Source organism: Babylonia areolata, chromosome 7 (genome assembly GCF_041734735.1).
Source record: "Babylonia areolata isolate BAREFJ2019XMU chromosome 7, ASM4173473v1, whole genome shotgun sequence".
Taxonomy (NCBI): domain Eukaryota; kingdom Metazoa; phylum Mollusca; class Gastropoda; order Neogastropoda; family Buccinidae; genus Babylonia; species Babylonia areolata.
Window position 1 is genome coordinate 31,833,449 of NC_134882.1, and position 21,705 is coordinate 31,855,153.

The window sequence follows — 21,705 nt, forward strand, 5'->3', positions numbered from 1 at the left end:
GTGTGTGTGTGTGTGTGTTCCGTTGTTAGCTGTGCAGTGCCTGCCATGAGAGTTAATCAACATGCCTCCCTATTGGCATGACATCATTATCGCCACCATCTTATAAATGTGTGTGTCAATCAGACATCAGGATGAGTGAATAGCGCCTGAAACAATCGCATTTTCGTAGAGGTATTCCTCCTTTTTGTCTGTTTAGGCGGGTTGACGAAAGTGTGTGTGTGTGGTGTGTGTGTGTGTGTGGGGGGGGGGGGGTTCTCTCTCTCTCTATTTCTATGGCTTTGAATTCATCGTGTGACAGATGTTCCAAGGTTGGAAAAACATAAAGCTCTACTTACTCGAGCCTTTTGGATTCATACTTTGTATTCAATGTTTTTGGCCTATTTAAAAAAGGTAATTTTATATGACCTCATTCTGTTAAAATTGGGACATTTTCATTACTATTCAATCAGAGTTTATACTAAAACTTCAGCCAGTTCTCGCAAATTTAATAATCAGACAGTCGTGTTTCTCAATTGAAACACGTTCGCAGCACATTAAAAATTCTAACATTGCTGAATGTTTTGCTGTTGTTTTTTTAATTTTTTTAAAAATCATAGTCACAAATTCACCTAGAACTCTGATTTGCTGACAGGATTCGAACTAAAGACTAGTTGTTAGTACTAGTCTTGTATGTGATATAGTTTGCAATATGTGTTTCAGTTTGTGCATGTCTGTTTTCCTGTTTGATCACTGCATTCCCGCCGGCCTGCCCACCGGGGAGAGGGGTGGGGGGTGGAACCTGATGCAATGGCCGTTTACACGTGTGTCTGTCTATACGTCATGGTCTTGGTGACATTTCCTGCTGGAAGCGTCAAGACAGTGTGACGCAATTTTGCCGCCCTTAATTAAGTTCGCCACCTCTTGCCTGCTGGGGGGAAAAAAAAAAAAAAAAAAAAAAAGAAGAATCTCTGGGTGAAGACGGTAGGGGTGAGGTTGGACTAGCGGCGTAGAGAGGGGGGGGGGGGGAGATGAGGTTCCCTTGGAGATGAGTCAGGCTCCCTGGAGACAATCTCATGCCGACCTGACCTTTATTATCTCTCCTGTTTCCCTGGCCCAGGCTGCCTTCGGCAGGAGTTGTTAGCGGGCAAAATTGCCCACACTCCTTTCATTTCTCCGTGCTTTGGGGGCAGAAGGGGTTCTTTTTTTTCTTCTGTTTTTTTCCCCCCATGCTTGATCAAGTGCTTATTTTAGGCGTGGTTTCCCAGAGACGTGGCGCGTGGCACGTGTAATAGTTCCATAACACGCCCTCGGTGTTTATGGGGAAGGTGTATGCATGGAGGATTTATTTTGTATGTTGTTTGGGGGTTTGGTGTCCTTGTTTATTTTTTCATACGTTACACGTGGTTTTATTTGCATTCATATTCAATGTCATTAGCAGCATCGTTACAGTTGATAATGATAGATAAACGCGTTTTAAAATGAACAAGAATAATATAATGAAGTAACGTTTATGATTCTGTGGTGGCGGTTAGATTTCCATTGACAAAACAGAACTGTGCCTTAATGCAACTGTCAGACGTGACCGTGTTTATGAATCTGACGTTTAGTAGTTTCTCTATGAAATAAACATCCATTTTAGCACAGGTTCTGACGTATGGAAACTTTTTTTTTTTTTTTTTTGCTCAAAAACTTAACTTTTCATATCAGGTAGTGAGTAAATTATTATACCCAGATTTTGAACACCATACGCAGCGTTACTGCGAAGGTTTGGGAGTGGGTGGTGCAGGGGAGGGTAGAAGTAAGGTAGAGGGTGGGTGGGGATAGGAGGAAGATAAGGAAGAAGAAAGTACAATAGCCAGTTGTGTCATCTCCACTGATTTCTTCTCACCCCCATCACTATTTATTCCTCTCGTTCCTTGGTCCGTCGCCGTGCCCTATCTCCCCCGAACGCCTTTTTCTCTTCTGTTTTTTTTTCTTTTTAAACAAGACTACAAGACCAAACTTGCAACATAAACCAGACCACAATTGAATCGTTGTAGTGTGCACGCGAACGCGGATGGGATTTTGGTCGTTACATACCATGACCCACGCAAGCGTGATGTCTTTCCTGCGTTGGTCGATGGCCCCGAGGGGCAGGTTTCGGATATGGTGACTCATCACTTGCAGAGTGTTTTCAACAATGGTGAAGTGGTATATGAGGGACTATCGTGGATGGACGATCCCTCTTACAGGGGTCAGAATAGAACTTGATACAAATATAGACTGGAGAAGAATGTGCGGCAGCCCTGTTCCGGCGCTGGCATCACGGGAGAAAATAATGCGACCAGTCTTGTTTTTGTGGGAGTGTGTCTGTACATCTAGCCTGACTGGGACCAAGAAAAATAGGATTGGCCTTCTCTCTCTCTCCCTCTCCCTCTCCCTCCTCTCCTCATCTTTCTCTCCCCCCCCCCCCCCCACCCCCCCTGTCTCTCTCCCTCCTCTCTTTTCTCTCTCTCTCCCTCCTCTCTCTCCTCTCTCTCACTATCTTTCTCTTTCTCTCCCCCCCCACTCTCACTCCCTCTCTCTCTCCCTCTCTCACTCTCTCTACCCCCGCCCCCTTTCCATTTATTTTCTGCGTTTGTTGAGTAATAAATCCCATTGTTCACTCATTTCTATGTCGGTTTTTACACGAGTTATGATTTGGGGGGGGGGGGGGGGGGGGCATGGGGGGATAGTATTGCGAGGTTTTCTTTTCTTTAACAAATGTATTGGGAGTATTTTGGACTGGGAGGTAAAGCCAATGGTAGGTCTGTAGGTACATGTAGTAGTATATCTTAAATAGTATTTGGAGTTGATCGGTTTCGATCGGTAGGTCGGTTTTTTGTGGACTATGATGAACACCCTCATGTCTTTAACGTTCGAACTCTCTTAATTTGGCATACTCACCACTGTCAGTGTCTGTTAGGTCTGAGGCAAAATTGGAAAGGCTTCGTTGCGGGATAAAAGTTAACGAATGACAATGAACGGAACATTCAGAGCGATGCAACAGTCTTTGCTGTAGAAGAAGCTGTCGTTGGGGAAAAGACGGGATAGAATGCTCCAAGTTATGTAAACTTATGGCATGGAAATCGCTGTACAAGCCTATACGCGTCCAAGGTTTCGTTTCTGGTGTTTGTTAGTAGTTGTTTTTTGGTTAAAAAAAACCGAATGCTTTCCATCAGGGTGTTTCGAGAAAACAGTCTTTTGGCTGTTCTTTAATGGAAATAATTTGATTGGGAAGGTGAAATAAGGCGACAGTTTGTCTTCACTCTCTTTGGGGGGAAAGACAAATCTTTCCTGTCCTCCAGCATGTGCACTGTGGGTCATAAGATGGTCTCGAATATTGTCGAGGATTTCTCTCTCTCTCTCTCTCTCTCTCTCTCTCTCTCTCTCTCAGCCTTGATTGACATCGCTGTCCCCCTCTTCCCCCACCCCACCCTTCCACTGTTGATTAAATGGATTTGCACCGGAGGCCGTCCTTCCCAGTTTTAGCGATGTCTGGAGACGAAGGGAAGGCGAGCGTGAGACAGACTGATGAGATGGAATGAGGGTTAGAGGGGATAGATGGGGGGGGCGGGGGGAGAGACCCGCAGGGTGACTCAGCTCCACATGAGGGGAGACTGGGCTCTCTACTCTCGCCTGTTTGTCGCTCGGTGTTTGGGAATCTGTGGCACCTGTTGACAGTGTGTCGCTGCATGCTCCTGGGAGACAGACATGTGCTGTGCATGCACTTCATGACAGCGGATTGTGGTCGTGTGCAGAAGAGATAGGAAAACCTCGGTCACTCGCTCCCGACTAGGTAAAGTTTTCCCGTTGTTGTTTTTTCGGTTTGCTATGGAATGTTGACAATGTAGGGGCTTAACTAGAGGCTTCAGCCTTGACAAGCACGAGTTTGTGTTTTGTCGATTTTAGTGTGGTTGGGTATGTTTTCTGCTGTACCCAGTCACATACTTATTTTATGACATTTAACCGGATTCTGATACGCACATGTATGCTTTTTTCTGTGTTGATTTTCAGCGAGATTTTTTGTTGTTGTTGTTGTTGTTGTTTTAATAACCCAGAAGCAGAGGTTTGGTAGGTTCAGTCGTGTTGGTTGGTGACTTTCAAGCCCAGGATAGTATGCCTAATTAGACAAATTAACACTAGATGACTATGCTGTTAGATTTACCAGGAATGATGGAAAGACGATGATAACCAGCAAACCAGACCCGTCTCTTATCTCTCCCTCTTAGCCACATAGGATACATTCTGTGTAACAGTGTGTTCCGGTCCATTGTAGACATTTGTGTTTAGATCATTACAAGTACAAGTGATAAGAAATGGTTTTGTCTATTCTGTTCTGTGGTGCAAGAGTAGTATGGAAATCATGTAAAAGCCTACACATGTGCAAGGTTTCGTTTCTGGTGTTGTTGGTTGTTGTTTTTTTAGTTCAATAAACAAAATGCCTAACATGATGTAGCCATTATGATGCCTTCCATTGCAATATTGTTTGCACGGAGTTTGAAAATCGAGATTCTCCACGCGCGTGTTTTTTTCATTGTCGGCTTTCCGTCTTCTCTTTCTGCCCTTTTGGTCTTTGAGAACAATTATGTTCTTCCACTTTAATTTGACAAGTTCTCGTATTGCCCTCACATCCCCTTTTCTTTTCAGAAGGTGTATTGATCACAATTGCTGACCTTTTGTCTGTTAAGTGTAGCAAGTGCATTTTTATGTATCTAAAAATAGAAATGTCCGTACCAGGAAACAGTGAAAGAAGAAGCAATAGCGGTGATTCGGAGAAGAAGAAAAGCCGTTCATTCAGACCGAGATAAACTACTTTCCATGATATTTGTCAAAAGCAGAGGCTGGACTGACCACACAACAAAACAGTGTTTCGTTCTCCCCTCTCTACCTTCTTTCATTCATCCTCCTCTCACCTCTGTATTCGTGGCCTTATTGTAGTGTACATAAATACATATGATTATGGTCTGTTTATGCGTATATTATTTTGTATAATTGCTCTTGTGATTATTTTGCTTTTGCTTTTCTCTTTCTTTGTCCAGGGGCCCGGTTGTTAAAAAAAAAAAAAGCATATTGTGCTATTCCTTTACTATTGAAATAAACGTTTGCTCTCTCTCTCTCTCTCTCTCTCTCTCTCTCTCTCCCCCCCCCCCCCCTCTCCCATTCCTTTCCTGGCTCTGTCCTCACTCCTCCCCTTCAAGGTAACATTTGTGGTAACTTTTGGTCCAGTTTGTATTGCAGTTCTTTGGACCTTTTGGGGTAAATTAGCTTGGGGAAAACGACTATATAAGTTGTAGTAGCAGCAGTCGTAGCAGCATTGCTACAACGAAGACTGCAGTCAAAATGATAGAAAACGAATCTGAATTAATGTTGAGAGGAGCAGGAAAGAAAAAAAAGATAATGAAAGACAATAAGATAAAAAAAAAAATTTTTAAAGGCAGGTATATCAGTATTTGTTTTACATTTATTCGTAGAAACGGTTATAACAGCTATTGATGTAATATGATAATAATAATGATGATGATAAATTATTATTATTTTGATTTTGTGTGTTGGTTTTTGCTTTTGATTTTCTCTCATTGTTGAGACTGGAAAAGCGAACAAGCCAGATAACAACACAAAAAAGAAAACCACGAGTGTGAATGACTGTTATCACACACTGTAACTCAGCGACCCATCATCCTGCTTTCATGGGCAGTGAAATGAATCGGAGCTGAACCAGAGATGAAGAAGCAATTTCACTGTCTTCGGTGGCTATTGCTGGTTATGGCACCACCCTTTAGCCGTGTCATTCTGTACGCAAACTGTAGGCTTTGATCCATTGTACTTTTTCCGTTTGAAGACCTCAGGTGTGAAGGCCCGGTGGTTGGCTGTCGCGTTTTCAGTGGACCGAATCGCCAGGCTTAACTCCACGTATCCGATGACAGGCGGAACTGTCTGAAGTGAGCTTAACGGAAGTAGTTCTGGATCCCCCCCACCCCTCACCACTCCCCAATTCCCACCCACCCCGACCTGCTCTTCCGTTTCTGCTCGCTCAAGAATGAGAATCTGGAATGAAATGCTTAAACTTGTTTATGTGCAACAGATTAGAACATTTTAAACAATTTGTTCATGGCAACAAATACATTTTTTGTTGTTGCGCAAAACAGCTCAGCATTCTGGGATCTTGTGTGACATTTCACTTACAGAATTCAATCGTAGTGGGAAAAAAATAAGAGATTGGGGTGAATGTGATCTCTGCAGGGATCATGCACGCTTCCCTCAGAATGTCGGAAATTTCCATAATGTAGAAAAGGTAATCACCGGTTACGAAGAAAGGGACAAAACTATAAACCTGTCACTTTGATTTGCGACTTCAGATGAAGTTTAGATATATTTAAAGAAAAAAAGTACTGATGTGGATGAACGCAAGCTGTGAAAGATAAATTTTATCGGTTAGAATAAAACCATACTCCGTCTGCAAGAGGTTTTATGATGATTTGTAGTGTGTGTGTGCGTGTGTGAGTGAGCGAGCGCTCGGACTTGTGTATGTATCATTGTATGTATCATTGTATGTGGGAGAGAGTGCGTGTTTGCACATGAATGTGAGCCAGGGTGTGAGAGGATGACTTTAACGAAATTATTAGTTGCTTGCTATTATGACATTGAAACGTAAGGTTGTCTGAATTTCACGAGTTGCACGGCACTACAGCCGCCATTCTACACACTCGCCCCTTCACCCACCACCCCCCTCCTCCATCCTCCAAGATAGCCCATCCTTTAAAAAAAAAAGAAAAAAAAAGATATTAACACCGCCTTGAAAAGTGGTTTGAGCAAGGAAGCCTGGAAGGGGCGTTAACATTTGTTTGGGGGTAACTCCCCCACCCCCCTCTCCGTCCCTGCATGCTTCAACAGTGTCACTTGGAGACTGCCCAAGTAGGCTCTCCTTTAATAGCATAAACGTGTTAGACAACTAAAAGGCAGACAAGGTGGATACAAGTACCACAAACTAAAAACTCCATAACTTTAATATTTCTTCGTACACAGCACACCCTTTGCTCAGTTTTTATGTTCATATCGTGGCGTGTTTGTGGTTTAGTTTCGTTGGGTTATACATGTAAATGGGCTTCATGATATAGAAGACAGATACATAATTATTGAAACTTACGGTGGTTATTGCTCGTTCAGTAAGAATACTAACCATGAACTTGCACTGGTGGGTTGCCGAAGTTATGCCAGTTATCTTGAACAGCCATCAAGAGTCATAGACCCAAGCCGTCAGACCCCCCGACGTTTCACACAATGGTGGAAGGCTCGTGGTGGGACAGATGGTAACGGTGCTTTTCCAATCGGCCCCAGTGACGTCACCGGCGAGCCATGTGTGGCAGGCTTCATGTGGTTGACATGCGGGTGTCGCTTTATTGCAGCTCTGTGGTCACGGCCACCTCACTTCCTCCCCGCCACGGGTCACGTAGTCCCTCCCTGCCTGCCCATTTCTTTCACCTGACGTCGGGCCTCATGGTGGGAGGGTACGAAATGTGGCGGAGACAGGGAAGAGGAGCGAAGGTTTAACAAAGTCCTCCGAGTCTCGGGGCTTTGGGGATGACATCATCCTTCAGTGTCTAGACTGAAGGAATCTTGCGCTTCAGACTTGTATATATGTGAACTGCTGTCTGCTGTGGTTGCAGCCTGTGCTGCATTCGACTCGTTTATTTCTTGGTTTATTTTTTTGTCTACCACAGTGTCAACACATTTGCTGTTAGTCTTCCTTGTTTTTCCGTCACACTGACAACTTTCTTGGCTGACTCCCTCTTTCCCCGGGGCCATAGCACCCCCATACCCCCTCGCGTGCTTCCTCGCTGTACATGATTCGTTTGCCTGTCACCGTGAATTTCAGCATGTATCTCTCCCCCCATCTACCTGTCCCTGAAAATATTTCTTGTTTGTCAAAGTGTTGGCATCTTTCTTCCCTCCCTCACTGAAATGTCATGTTCGCACGTAGTCGCTTGTCTCTGGACGACCGCGTGTTTTCGGATGATAATGGAAGAGAGAGTGGGTGGCAGTTAGGGATGAGGTGATGATGGACGTGTCAAGCTGGCCCTGAGCCCCACACACGGCAAGTGCCGGAACAGGTTGTCCCACTTTTTACAGGACGCAGGAATGTCTTGACAGGCTTGCTGGCCGCCGGGATCTGAATGGTCCTCTGTGTGTGATGTCATTGACACTCACGTGAGAGACCCTTTCTTCCGTTCACTGACAGGCTGTTGAGCAAGCTTTAGTCGGATACAGCGTGAAGTGAAAGGTAAAACCTTGTTGAAGTGAAGCAGCGTGTTAGTGTTCAAAACAAACGATGTTCGTCTTTAATATATATATAGAATGTCTTCTCTTAATGCAAGGTAAGGGTTTGGATGTTCGTGGACTGTAGAGTTCGACGCTTGTTTTCTCGATCCAGGGTATAGAACTGGATCAAGAGAAGAGCGAACCACGTTGTTCTGTGTTGACGAATCCGAAGCATGTATGGAGATAGCAGGAGTGCTGTTTTGCTGTGGCCCATGTCATCCGTCTTTCTTCCGAGTGACTCAGCGCTGGGAAACATTCGCGCGGTGTCAATGTTCACTCAGTCATTGCCGGTCATGGCGGAGAACAAGAATGGATTGTGACTGTCGTCACCGGACACTTCACTGGGAAGTCTGTTAAGACGGTCAGTCTTCTAACAAAACGTACACGACAATCTCTCTGCGGACATGGTCAAAGTAGCACTTGTGAAAGATTGCCTGTCGTCGGACTATGTGGCCAGTACATGGACATTGTTCTGCTCTTTTTGCTCAGCTGGACGTTAAAGCAGTGGAGAACGTAAATTAACAGACTGAGGTCGGGACTGAAATCGTTGTTTTCGCAGTGTTTCGGCGTTTGTTTTCAGTTTTAGATCGCGTTCTAAGTCATGCAGTTACAGGCAATCGGGATTCGACCTGTTCGGCATACCCGCTAGATCTCCTCCCCCATCCATTCTCCGGGAGTTGTTTGGGTACTTTCAGTTTTCACTTCGCGATAAATTTTTGTATGCGTACGCAGCCGGGAAGCATCAGCAACTGACTCATCGATCGAAATGTTTGAAATACATAGATCAATATATAATAGACAGTGATGGGCCCACCTGTATCCACATATCACAGCAAGAGAAAGAGGCTAATAGATAGTTGAATTAAGCTCTGCACCGATCAATCAGCAATTTTGTGTGTGTGTGTGTGTGCGCGCGCGCGCGCGCATAATCCCTGGGTAAAAACAAGTTTGGAACAAAATTTCATTGTATGGTACTGTGTCTCAACCAGGCTAAAACTTTGTGTGGTTTGACATAAGACGCAGCGTCAAGAAATGACCCACTTGCAATTATGTCACGGTGACCGTCAGAAAGGATAACGGATTGCAGCCTCTCTCTCTCCTGCGCGATTCAAAGGAAAGGTTGCAGAGTTTGCGTTAGCGTTTCGGAATATTAAAAAGAGGTGGTTCAAAACGGGGCAGGAACTATGTAAGCCTGAATAAGCATGTCTAAGTTTGAAAAAGCAAAAAAGAAAAAGAAAAAAAGCTATGAGGAAGGTGTGAGGTACACCATACAATCAAGACCACGTTTCTAAATATCAAGAAAGTAGCACGCACTGAGTGTGTACGAACGTGCGTGCAGCTGCGTAGTTTACCTGTGCACTTATCTTCTGTTGGAACTGGTCCAGCTTGTGTTTGTTGTTTGTCGTAAAATGAAACTTGGTAGTTGAGATTTCTTTCTTTCTTCTTTTTTTTTTTCTCTCTCTCTCTCTCTTTAAGATGCTTACAATGCAGTATCTGCTTAAGAGGGGTTACTTGTGCCAAAGGCAGAAAACCGACAGCAGAGTGGGAAGAAGATGATAAATTGCTGAAAAGTAACCTTCGCCCCTCCCGTTGAACAGAAGGTTCAGTGTGCCTATAAAATATCAGAAACAGGAAAATAAATAAATAAATAAATAAACATACATATATATATATATATATATATATATATATATATATATATATAATGTATATGTATATATATGTATATATATAATGATGGTGAAAATAACGTACCGCTTTCCTCATTTCTTTCACTTCCACTTTTTACACACCTGTTCAGCTCGTATATGTTATAATTATTTATTTATTTATCTATTTACTTATTTATGTACGCTTATCTAGTTGTTGTTGTTTTTGGGTTTGTTTTGTTTTGTTTTTTGTTGTTTTGTTTTTTGTTTGTTTTTTGTTTTTTTTCCCCCTCAAGGCCTGACTAAGCGCGTTGGGTTACGCTGCTGGTCATGCATCTGCTTGGCAGATGTGGTGTAGCGGATATGGATTTATCCGAACGCAGTGACGCCTCCTTGAGCTACTGAAACTGAAACTCCGCTCGGTGTTCTTACGTTAACAGAAAACGGGCATACATCGGAAACCATTCACTCGTTCGCGGACACAATCTGTACGTGCGCGCGCTGACTGTCGGTCTGGGTCTTTGGGATTAGCTTGAGCTGGTTTCTGAGTTTACCACTGTCATTAACTTTCGCCTTTTCTTGTGTCCAGGTAGACTGATTCCCCACGGTGGCTAACTTGTGCCGCCTCACCTGTCTCACCTGTCTGAGTTAGCGTGTTCAAGTTGATGCCCTCAGGTGGGCCTCCTGCTGATTGGCCCGGGTAGGGTAGTGTTGGGGATGGGGTCTTTAGATAGCCCTGTAGTAGTCAGTCAGTTTGGACCCCTCCCTAGTGGTGGCATCAAGGTGAGTGGCTGTAGTCCTACTGATTGATGTGGGAAGAGTGGAAGGGAAAGTAACGATGTGTTTATCCAGTCGTAGTGGCGTTTGTTGCCACAGCTCAGTTTGCATGGGTCAGGTTTGGTACTATAAATCAGATCCAGCCCTGTCTAGTGTATGATACATTTTATAAACAACTAAATTAGTTGTTAGTCATATAACTGTCGAACTGTATGATTCCATACTCTTTGGTTTGTATGCTATCTTTGGTCCGGTGATCGGTTTGTGTTGAAACTTCGTTTTGAGCAGATTTACACTCTATGATACTGGTTGGAGTGGGACATGATTGCACTCCTTTCCGTTTCTCGGTCTTCAGTATGATCTCACAACTAAGGATTTTTTTTTTTTAATGAATGACTTCTTAGTATATTACTGTAATTGATTGTACATCGGAATACTCAGATTCGTCAGGATCGAGCGGGAATGACGTTTTGCGAGGTTTGATAGTAGAGTGCATTTGTCTGATTGTTGACAGTTGTTGTGTTCGTTTACGGGTGAAGGACAAAATTTAGAGGAGTTATAAGCATCCCAATATAAGTCATTTAAGCATTACATTTATCCCCTGATCATCACACATTTATACACGCGTGCGCGTGAACTTATATTTGATAATGAAATTGACGGCAAACAAAAATCACATTATCACTTTCTCTGAGTCTTACACAGACTAGGTTTAGAGGGCGAAAGTATAATTACACATATGCTGAGTTTTATCAGGAATAAAATTCATCAGCCGTTATAACATTTGCCCACATGCAGCTTGCGGGCAGGTGGGCGGTCTGTAGCGAGTTGGACGAGGTTGTAAAGTGTCTTCCCCCACCTCCACACAACAGGCTGGAGGTGAGAGCAGAAAACGTCGCTGGTGAGGGCCCCAGTGCCTTTCAATTAGGCTGATTAATGGCCCAGCAGCAAGTACCTCCACCCTCCCCTCCCCTCCCCTTCAGTCTGAATGACCACCCCACGCTCTGGAATCCCTGGCATGTGGTAGTAGAGAGGTCTTGTTGGAAGAGAAGAGGCGATACAGATAACACAGGTACACTGTGGAACCTTTGGTCGTGTTACTTGCACTGCAGAATCTTGGGTCACGGTCATGGCCACGAAGAAACGCTGGTATAGGGATGGAGACCCGGTGAATGTCTTCCGTGTTATAATGATGAGAGACAAAAGAGAATAAACAAGTATGTGTCAAACTCATCGAGAAGAAAAAAAGTGTGTTGATTGTTGTTCAAGCTGGGCATGCTTCATTGTTTGGGTGCCATCCTCTCTCTCTCTCTCTCTCTCTCTCTCTCTCTCTCTCTCTATCTATCTATCTATCTATCTATCTCTGAGTCTTTGTCCCTGTCTCCGTGAACGTGTAAACAGATATGTGCATATTCATATACAAATATTTTATGTGTGTGCCCTGTGCGTGTTAAGGAGGACAAGCCCATGGCTTAGATACAGCTTCACTATTTGCCTCCTCAGGACGATCGCTGTATCTTTTTCGTGGACCGAATGTCGCGCATGACTTCTACACACACACACACACACTCTCTCTCTCTCTCTCTCTCTCTCTCTCTCACTCACTCACTCACTCACTCACTCACTCACACACACACACACACACACACACACACACCACACACACACACACACACCTCACTCTCTGTCTCTCTCGCCGTGATTCTGTCTCTCCGAGTCATCCTCCGCTTTCCTCCCGTCTCTTTGTCCTCTCCTCTCCCTGCAGGCGTGCCTGTGGACAGGTGTGTTCGTATAGTGTTGCTCCTCAATATGAATTGGAGCTGTTAGAACAAGCCCATTGCAAACATATCTTCACGGTTTCCCCAGGTGGTTTCTTTGTACAGGTATCTTTCCTGAACTGAGCGTGACGTTTTGCCCGTAAGTACACACACACACACACACACACACACACACACACACACACACACACACCACTCCTCCGTCCTCAGTCCTCACACTCTAACACAGCTGCACGCACACTACACAGCAGCAGACGGAGTGAAGATACACCCATCCACCAGTCCAGCTGATGAACAGACACCGTGAAATTCGATGCCTTCGTTCAAACAGATGACCAGCGTAAACTCTCTCTCTCTCTCTCTCTCTCTCCAAGGTCTCGGAAACAGTGAAGCGAACACGACAGAGCGTGAAAGATGGGAGGTGTTTTCCCAACAACTTTTCAATCAGGCAGAAAACGAGCGGCCGCCAACCTGGCAAAAAAAAAAAAGAAGAAGAAAAATCTCACCCACTCCCTCGAGTGAGGCGAGACCGTTGGGGTGTAACGGTCCAATGAAGGTGGGGTATTTTTAGGAGACTGTCTTGGGTCTTCGTTGTGGTGTGGTCGGTTCGTTGACCCCTCACGTGCCCAGAACTGGTCTTGTACAACAATTGATACCCCCAAGATGTCAGTTCACACCGGACCACAGTCATGTCCTGCGGGTAGGATCGACACATTTTGCCCTGCTATTTTGGTACACGGGTGTTTTGTACAGCTGGATGATGACGGGAGAGAGGGGTGTGGGATGCATGGCGGGTGTTTTTCACTGGTCTGCTGGATAGGGAGGGAACAGGGAGGGACGGTGTTGTGATGGAGAAGTTGGGGGAGCATCCTTGACAGAAATTCGTTTTTTTTTTTTTGTTTTGTTTTTTAATGTTTTAAAGTGCTTTTTCTTTTTCCTCCCTTCTTCTTTTTGCTGCTGGTCAGGCATCTGCTTGGCAGATGTGGTGTAGCATATATGGATTGGCAGTGATGCCTCCTTCAGATACTGATACTGATTCTTCTTTTTTCTTTTCTTTCTCCCACCTTTTTTTTTTCTTCTTTCTTTTCAGTGCAAACCTTACACTAACCTATCCAATTGGCATATTCATTCATACATTTCCAGCCGTGTTCTGTTGTCTGCCCAGCTTTCAGATTGCTGATCTACATGATTATGTTAAAATTTTGCCCCCTAAATTAATTTTATACTAGTAATCAAATCATTTCCGACACAAGTGTTTGAAATCCTGGTTTCGGTTTCTGTGTCCACAGACATAGCAATTAAGTTATGAATCACTTTAATTAAGTAACAGTGGACCTGTTGAGTATTAAGGAAGTGACAGCAGCACACTTCCTTGCATGAATGTAATGAGTCACACCATAGTAGTGTGATACGTGTTTGCTTTGTTGGAGAATGCACCAGAAATGATTAATAAAAAGGTTAGTCTTTAAAAAGTCTTTTTCAAGCTGATGTGATGTAAACAAACACAAATGTGGTTGAGATAAATTCTAGTGGTCATGATCTTGGTGCAGAACTATCTGGAAATATCTCTACATGAGAACCTTCTTCTCAATGATCATCAGATCCGAAGAACCTGTCATCATCATAAAATAAATTCTAGTGGTCATGGTGTAGGTTTAGAATTACGTAGAAATAACACAGCTGGGACATGTATTACCTGGCACTGAAAATAGCATCTTCAGGGTTAGTGTCAGTATTTCCTTGCTAAAAAAAACAACAACAAAAAAAAAAAAACAGCCATGTCATCTTCTATGTTAATTTCATTGTACCCCAGGAAATGTTGAATTGTGTGTATGATGGCAGTGCAGTACTGACGTTCCTTCAGAAACACATCCATTCTGCCATCTCATTACACAGAATTATATTCACGCATACCTTCATACAATAATTCATTATATATACACACATACACACGTACAATTCATGTATGTAATGACATATATTCTTGTGCTTCTAACACATATATCTACATTCCCATGTCTCTGTCTCTCAGTCTCTTTCTCCAGCTTTCTCACTGTCTCTTTTGTGTACACACACACACATACACACCACACAGCCCTGAAGAAAAACCAGATACCTTTTAACTGAAGATGAGACAACATTGTTGTACTGAGGACAAAAGAGGGACCATGTACAAACAGGCCAAACAGGATTCTTTCCTCCGTGATACCAGGCCTGGCTATTCTTGGGTTCATGCTGTTCATGTTGAGGATGAAATCAGTCAAGCAGAACATGGTTTTTAAGACCTGGTGCAATAAAGAAGCATTATCTGGTTTGAAACAGAGGATTGCTACTGGTGATTTTCAAAAATGTTAATGAAACCAAATTGATTTTTCACACTTCGTTGCTTTAAATAAAAAGTGATACTTTTTCTTGTACAAATGTTTTGTCCCATACCATGTATTTGCAATTTTTATGATCATTGGCAAAGCTTTTAGTGTCTTATATTTGAAAGTATTTGCATATTTTGCCATAGCCAAGTCACATGCAATTCAAGTGTAATTGGATTACTTCCCTTGGAGTTTGGGATCAGAATGGATGAGTTGTGTCCCTTTAGCTTTTCAGACCCTTTTCTTCCTGCCTTTTAGTTTAGCACGACCAGTATCCACATCACCAGTTTATTGTTGACCTACTTCATCCACTTATTTTGACGTATTTTTTGACATAATATTTTGATTTTATCTGAGGGAATGAGAAAGGACCGTTCAAGATTTGGGTTGAAATGATTGCCAGAGGAGTTTGTTTGCCACTGGCACCAAGAGTGACCTGACATAAATCCAAGACCGTTACGGAGTGAAAATACTGGTTTTACATAGTAGTTATTTTGTGTCCTTATTCCTCCCACTCTTTTATCTGATCGTCTTTCTCTCTTTTTTCACCTTTCCCTTCCCTTTCTCACTCACACACACACTCGTCTATTCACAGAATGCACACAGCTACTGAGCTAGCAGAGGATCTAGTCTCAAGACATACTGTCCAGACAACCTTTGCCAGTGCAATATTTATCTTGTAGATTTGGTTTCTTTCTTTTAAAATTTGCATTTCCATATTGTTGTATCCACAAGGTCTTTATCAGTTAGGATAGAAACATAGCTGCAAAACCAGAGTTCATGATAATGACATACAAACAAAACTATACATTTTTGTCATTTTGTTATACAGAGGCAAGATGGACTCTGGTGTGATGGCTTCACCTACGTACAAGAACTTCCCCCCAGGACCGTCTGCTCCACGACGTCGGGCTCCCCCTCCCCCTCCTCGCACCCCCAGCCCAGAGCCCCGCACACCCCCCGCCCTGCCTCCTCGTAACTACCTGACCAAGGAGGAGGAGGCTGCAGCCAGTGAGGGGCAGAAAGAGGAGGGCAGTGTAGAGGAAGCCAGGATCGACTTCAAGAGCCTGGTCCACCAGTGGGAGAGCAGCTCACCCCGTGAAGATGCTTATGCCGCTCAGCTGCGAAAACAAGCCATGAAGTTTTCGGGCCAGAGGAGCGGCTCCACAGCAGCTCCCAGCAGCATGAGCGTGATTCACTCGCGCACCCAAATGGGCATTTCGACTTCGTACAAGCGGCAGCCCACCGTGGCACAAGAAGCAACCTCTCCAGGCTCTGCTGCAACAGCTTCTTCCGTCTCTCCTTCATCCAGCTCTGGTGGGTCCTCGCCCCAGCGCCAGCTGCCTGCTGATGCTTCACCGTCAGGACCCAGCAGTCAGCCATCTGTTTCGCTTTCATCTCACAGCAAAGAGCTGTCGTCCCAAGCCAGCAGAGAGAACAAACCAGTGTCAGCAGTTGCCAACTCCACAGCTGTAAGCCACCCTCCACAGATGCACGAAAGGACTGGCATGCCTTCTAGAGAGGACCCCCAGGCTGCCAGAGCAGGCAGCGGTGTTCCCGCAAGAGGGGAACCTTTCCCAGGCAGAGACAGAAGTGTTTCAGAGGTTCCTCACAAAGTTCCAGAGCGGTTCACATCTCCACATAGTTCGTCTCGAGAGAGGAGCTGCTCAGACTCTCGTGCCATGGGTAACGTGGAGAACAACAGCTCTTCTGCAGTGGGGCCCAGTTTCCACAGTCCTACTGACAGGCAGTGTGACCAGTCACTGCCCCCACCACCCCAGGGAGACAGCCATGATGGGGTGATAGATCCTTCAGAACTGCCTCCCCCGCCTCCCGAGCTGCTCAACGACAGTGTGGTCAGCTTTGACAAGGGGGGACAACTGGACGATGACCCGTAAGTAAAATATGTACATATTTGTATGTATGTGTATGACTAACGCTAGTGACAGTGATCTGTAAAATGTATGTGCATGTGTTATTGTGTGTAATTGTCTGTCTGTCTGTCTGACTTGACTGCTGTATATTTACACCACAAAGCTACAAACAGGCTATTATAGCAGTAGTAACAACGTCATGTGTTCGTGATTCATTGAATCGGTTGGATGGATGAATCACTCTTGTCATTTCAGTAGATTCAGTAATGCACACTGCAACACAGCAAGAGCTTATATTTATATAAGAGAGAGAGAGGGAGAGAGAGACTCGAGGTTGTGCAGTGTTAACATGAATAGAGATCATCGAGTCAACAATGAGGAGGCTGTTGATGTACCTGACCTTAATATTAAAAAGAGCTGCTTGCAGAGTTATTTATTGTTACAAAGCCGCAGTACATGGGACGCTGGGCATGCAGACTGACCCAGTGTCCTGTGGTTGACACTGAAAAACAAGAGTATTGTATGATGTTGAGGGAGCTCAGGTTCTAAAAGCGCGATCCAGGGGTGTCCAAAGCCTTGGGCATTATTTTTGTTTGGCTAATTGCCACTGTTATTCTGTGCTATTATGATAACAGTGAATAGAGGGAAACAGACTCTGACTGACAGGCCAGTTGAAAAGAAAGCAACCACAAATGGAAGGATGATGTTAACAGATTGGGGACGTAGGTAGAGTGAGCAAGTAACTGTCTGGTGCATCATGATTATTGATGTAGAAATTAAGGAAAATAGAACAGCCATTGCGGAGCAGGATTAACTGTGCAAGTTGATGCAAATTTTAGTGAACAGTTTTCTGCAAACAATGGAATACAACTAGTGTTAATTTCACTTCATTTCACCAAAAGTTGTGTAATTGTGTGTGTGTATTTCTCCTAGGTGGCTTTAGAAGTGTTCAGATTTTGATATCGGCATCTTTCTCGTTGGCCAACCCATCATTTCAAGGGACGCGACCAGTGAATTACTTGGGGAGGGGGAAATGGAGTTGTCTTTCTTATCCCATTTGCGATGTGAAGATGTCGCCCACACGGGATGCTCTCTCTCTCTCTCTCTCTCTCTCTCTCCATTTTTTTCGGTTTGGTTTTATTTTTTAAAGGAAGTGGAAACAGATTTTTCTTTCTTTCTGAATGCTTTATTTATTTTTCTCTTCCTGTTCCAGTTGTCTTTTTTCTTTTTTTTTTCTTTGTTCCATGCACCCTCTTCTTTTTGTGTGCTTTGCTCAGTTTTGTTTTCCCCAGTGTTAGTTTTTCTGCACTCCCATAAATGTCACATTTTTTTCGTGCTCAGGCTGTCACTTCAAGGTTTCCTCCATCTTGATAGTGACAAGGGAAAGGGAAGAAATGCTTGTGTGTGTTTGTGTCTGTCCACGCGTCTGTCTGTCCACCCATCTGTCAGTCTTCGTCTGTGTCGCTGTCTGTCTCTCTCTCTCTCCCTCTCTCTCTCTTTGAGTAAAAGCACTTTACCGAATAGACATTAAAATTGATGAATAGCTGACACGTACACAAATGCGCTTGTGTGTGCGCGCGCGCACTCTCTCTCTCTCTCTCTCTCTTTGGAACATACACACGAAAGCCGGGAGGTGAAAAACAACAACTGTAAGCGTTGTGGGAGCTATTTGCAGTCCGTGACATTGGCACTAGCGACCGCGGTATGCCAAGTCAGTGAATACATTCTCTGCATAAAAACAAAGCCAACGTGTCTGCCCCGTCCAGTCTAATACATTCTCTGCATAAAAACAAAGCCAACGCGTCTGCCCCGTCCAGTCTAATACATTCTCTGCATAAAAACAAAGCCAACGCGTCTGCCCCGTCCAGTCTAATACATTCTCTGCATAAAAACAAAAGCCAACGCGTCTGCCCCGTCCACACTCTTGTCTTCGCGGGTGCTAATCCTCTGTGGGCCGCGAATCTGATTTGTTGCAAGATCCATCACTCACTGCATTTGCGTTGTTGTGAATGTGGTTTTCGGTTGATGCGGCGGACTTCGGTGGTGGTAGAAATAGATAGTAGCACGGTGTGGGTGCGGCATTTCTCAGTGACTGACTACTTATGTGGTGAGGACAAATCCAGGTGTGACGGCTGTGCGGACATCGGTGTAATTAATTTTGTATTCATGGTGTGGGGTGGTTGGTAGAAATGGCAAGAGCTGCGGTCGGATGGGTGCGCGCGCGTACTGAGAGATGTAGGCTTTGTGTACTGATGGTGACATCGTGGAGAGAGATTTTTTTGTTATTTGCGAATTCATATCTTATGATTATTTCAAACTAATTCAACACCAGAAATGATCTGATTAGCCACTGCCAGGATGTGCACAAGAATTCCATCATACACGTTGCAGGTTTTATGCAGTGCCTCTCGGTATAATTTGAATGCTGTGATCTCAGTGAACACCCACATTCTAAAACCTGTCTTTCGCCCCCTATGATCTGTTCCCAGGAGGTTTCAAAAGCGTTCCGTTCAACCGTTTGAAAGCCGTGGCCTTAATTACAGTTTTGAAAAAGTATTCATAGACTTTAGAAAGAAAAAAAAAGTATGGATGGAGATTCAGTTGCCGCGGTCAGTGTACTGTCAACAAAAGAAAATATTTGTTGTTTATTGCGGAGTTTGCTTGGACTATGACTGAGAGCTGTGCGAGAGGTGTAGAGTCGGGGGAAATATAGAAACGTGATAGCTGAGTAGGAAAAGCAGGAACATATGTTGTCCTTCCCCTTCCCCTCTACGCAATGTTTGTGGCAGGGTGGATTGAAAAACAGACGCTTCAGGCCCTGTTTGCCAAGTGAAGCAGCCACTGCTTGTTTAGAGAATGGCGGCATCCTGACGAGTAACGTAACACTCAGATGCACAACACGTACGCAGCTATTTCGGTAGTTCAATGCATGAGGCACGGGAGTATTTCTGTGTGAAGTCTGAATTACTCCTGGGAGCAGGCGTACACAAAAGTACACCCAGTTGTATTTACTTTCTGCTCCCTAACTCCAAGGCCATGGAACAAAAGTCAAAAATTCAGACTCGGGAATGAAAAGAAGGGAAGCCATTTATGCGAACTTAAATATAATTTTGGTGTCATATACTGTACCATGTCAAACTGATGCAAACTAGGCCTATTGGTTTGCTCTGCTTGGCCAAATTTCGCGCGGCTAACGGTGAAAAGACGGGCCCGGGAAAAACCAACTTCTTGGCAGATGCTCTTAGCAGGTCCAAGAGTGTCATATTAATATTACTTACGCTAATGTGCATATTGTCAATGATTACTTATTTACATTTATTTTGTTAGGTAGATTTTTCAACTTCTGTAAGCCATTATCAGCCCAACAGTGATCGTGATCGCACAGTTTAAAAACAACACAAACCTGACAGAAAAGGACTTGATTTGACACACGTGTACACGAAGTGCTCAGTAGTCGTTTTGGAGAGAGAGAGAGAGAGAGACGGGGTGGGGGGGGGGATGTTTACTTGTGTGTGTGTGTTTTCCGTTACAACGTCAATATACGGTCTTGTTTTCTCACGCTTTTGATGTAACACGTGCGTTTCTTTGGTCCCATGGCCCTGGCTCTTTGGTCTCGCGACTGTTTTGTTCCATCAGAGAGGAAAGTTAGAAAGGTATGGTCCATGGGTCCACGCTTTCGGGATTAGACTCTTAGAGCTGTTAGGTTTTTTGTTGTTGTTGTTTTTAGCCATGGGGTCCAAAGAGCTCACCCTTTTTAGGAGTGCATAACACACTGCCATCCCAGCCCTCTGTGGCTGTGTAGCAAGAAGTTTAAACCAACTATTTTCTTAAATCTCAACCTCCCACTGACATTTAAGAAAGGATTTGCTTTACCGCTACATTCCTGCACCATAACTGCATTCCTGCACCATAACTGAACTGGCATCGAAATGTCTGCCAGTTTTAAATTGCATTAAAGTTTGTATTGGTCAGATAAATACACACTTTTTTTCTTCTTCTTCTTCTTCTTATTGCTTTCATTCAAGATCAGTTGCATTTGTGATTTTTATTCATGCCGTACAAGTAACAACTCGAGGACAGTTGTTTTGAGACCAGCTTTGAAGGCTTGTTAGCTTTTATAGACTGCCATGCATAAGCTTACCTTTCTGTATGCTAGAAATTTTGGCATGTTTTAAGTATGTTGGATAAGATCCCGTTTCAAGGAACTTCGTTACACTCCATGTCACCAGTGCTTGGATCTAAAACTAAAACTAAAACGCATCCAAATGAACACACGCATTGCAGATATGATTGGCTAAAAATACAATCGCTTTTTACTGGACAGTAAAGTCAAAAGGGTAAAAGGTTCTTAGTACTCTACATTAAAGATGCCGCGACTACCAGAAGTCGTGAATGTTTGAAGGTGTCGGTGTTCTTTCATCTCATACATGTTCTACGAACTCGTGGGTCACGTAGCGAACAAGGTTTTCAAATGTAATCAAGACTTTTTTTTCTTTTTCTTTTTTTTTCAACACTTCGGCGCCATGTACTGCGTGCGTGTGTGTGTAAACGTGCCGAGTGTGTGTGCGCAGAGAAGGGGCGCATGTGTGTGAGAAGAAACCGCGTGCGTGTGGATGTGTGTGGTGGTGGTGTGTGCATGCGCAAATACACTTCAGAGACCATGCATACTTGTGCACGCATGCGCACGCACACACACGCATGTACTTTTTGTATGCCTGTGAGGGCACGCGCGTGTGTGCGTACCCGTCCGTGTGTTTGCTTATTTCTGCGGTACCTCTAAACTGAGAGGGTGAACTGACTGAAGACATAACCCCCCCCCCCCCCCCCCCCCCCCCCCCCCTTCTATTCAAGTATTAGGTTTCTCCTTTGGGAAATGTTGTATGTGAAGAAAATTGCCACAGACCTTGAATTAATCCCGTGAATTATTCCAAACCTTTCGCAC

General features: G+C 44.1%; 1 protein-coding gene across 6 annotated transcripts in view; it reads left to right on the plus strand.

The window, feature by feature from the left end:
• Positions 1 to 21,705, plus strand: part of LOC143283964 (uncharacterized) — a 182,162-nt gene that overhangs the window by 139,545 nt on the left and 20,912 nt on the right. For all 6 annotated transcript variants that reach the window (XM_076590438.1, XM_076590440.1, XM_076590439.1 and 3 more), the window contains one exon: positions 15,722 to 16,783. In XM_076590438.1, the coding sequence (XP_076446553.1) occupies positions 15,722 to 16,783 (1,062 nt within the window). The remainder of the gene's footprint in view (positions 1 to 15,721; positions 16,784 to 21,705) is intronic.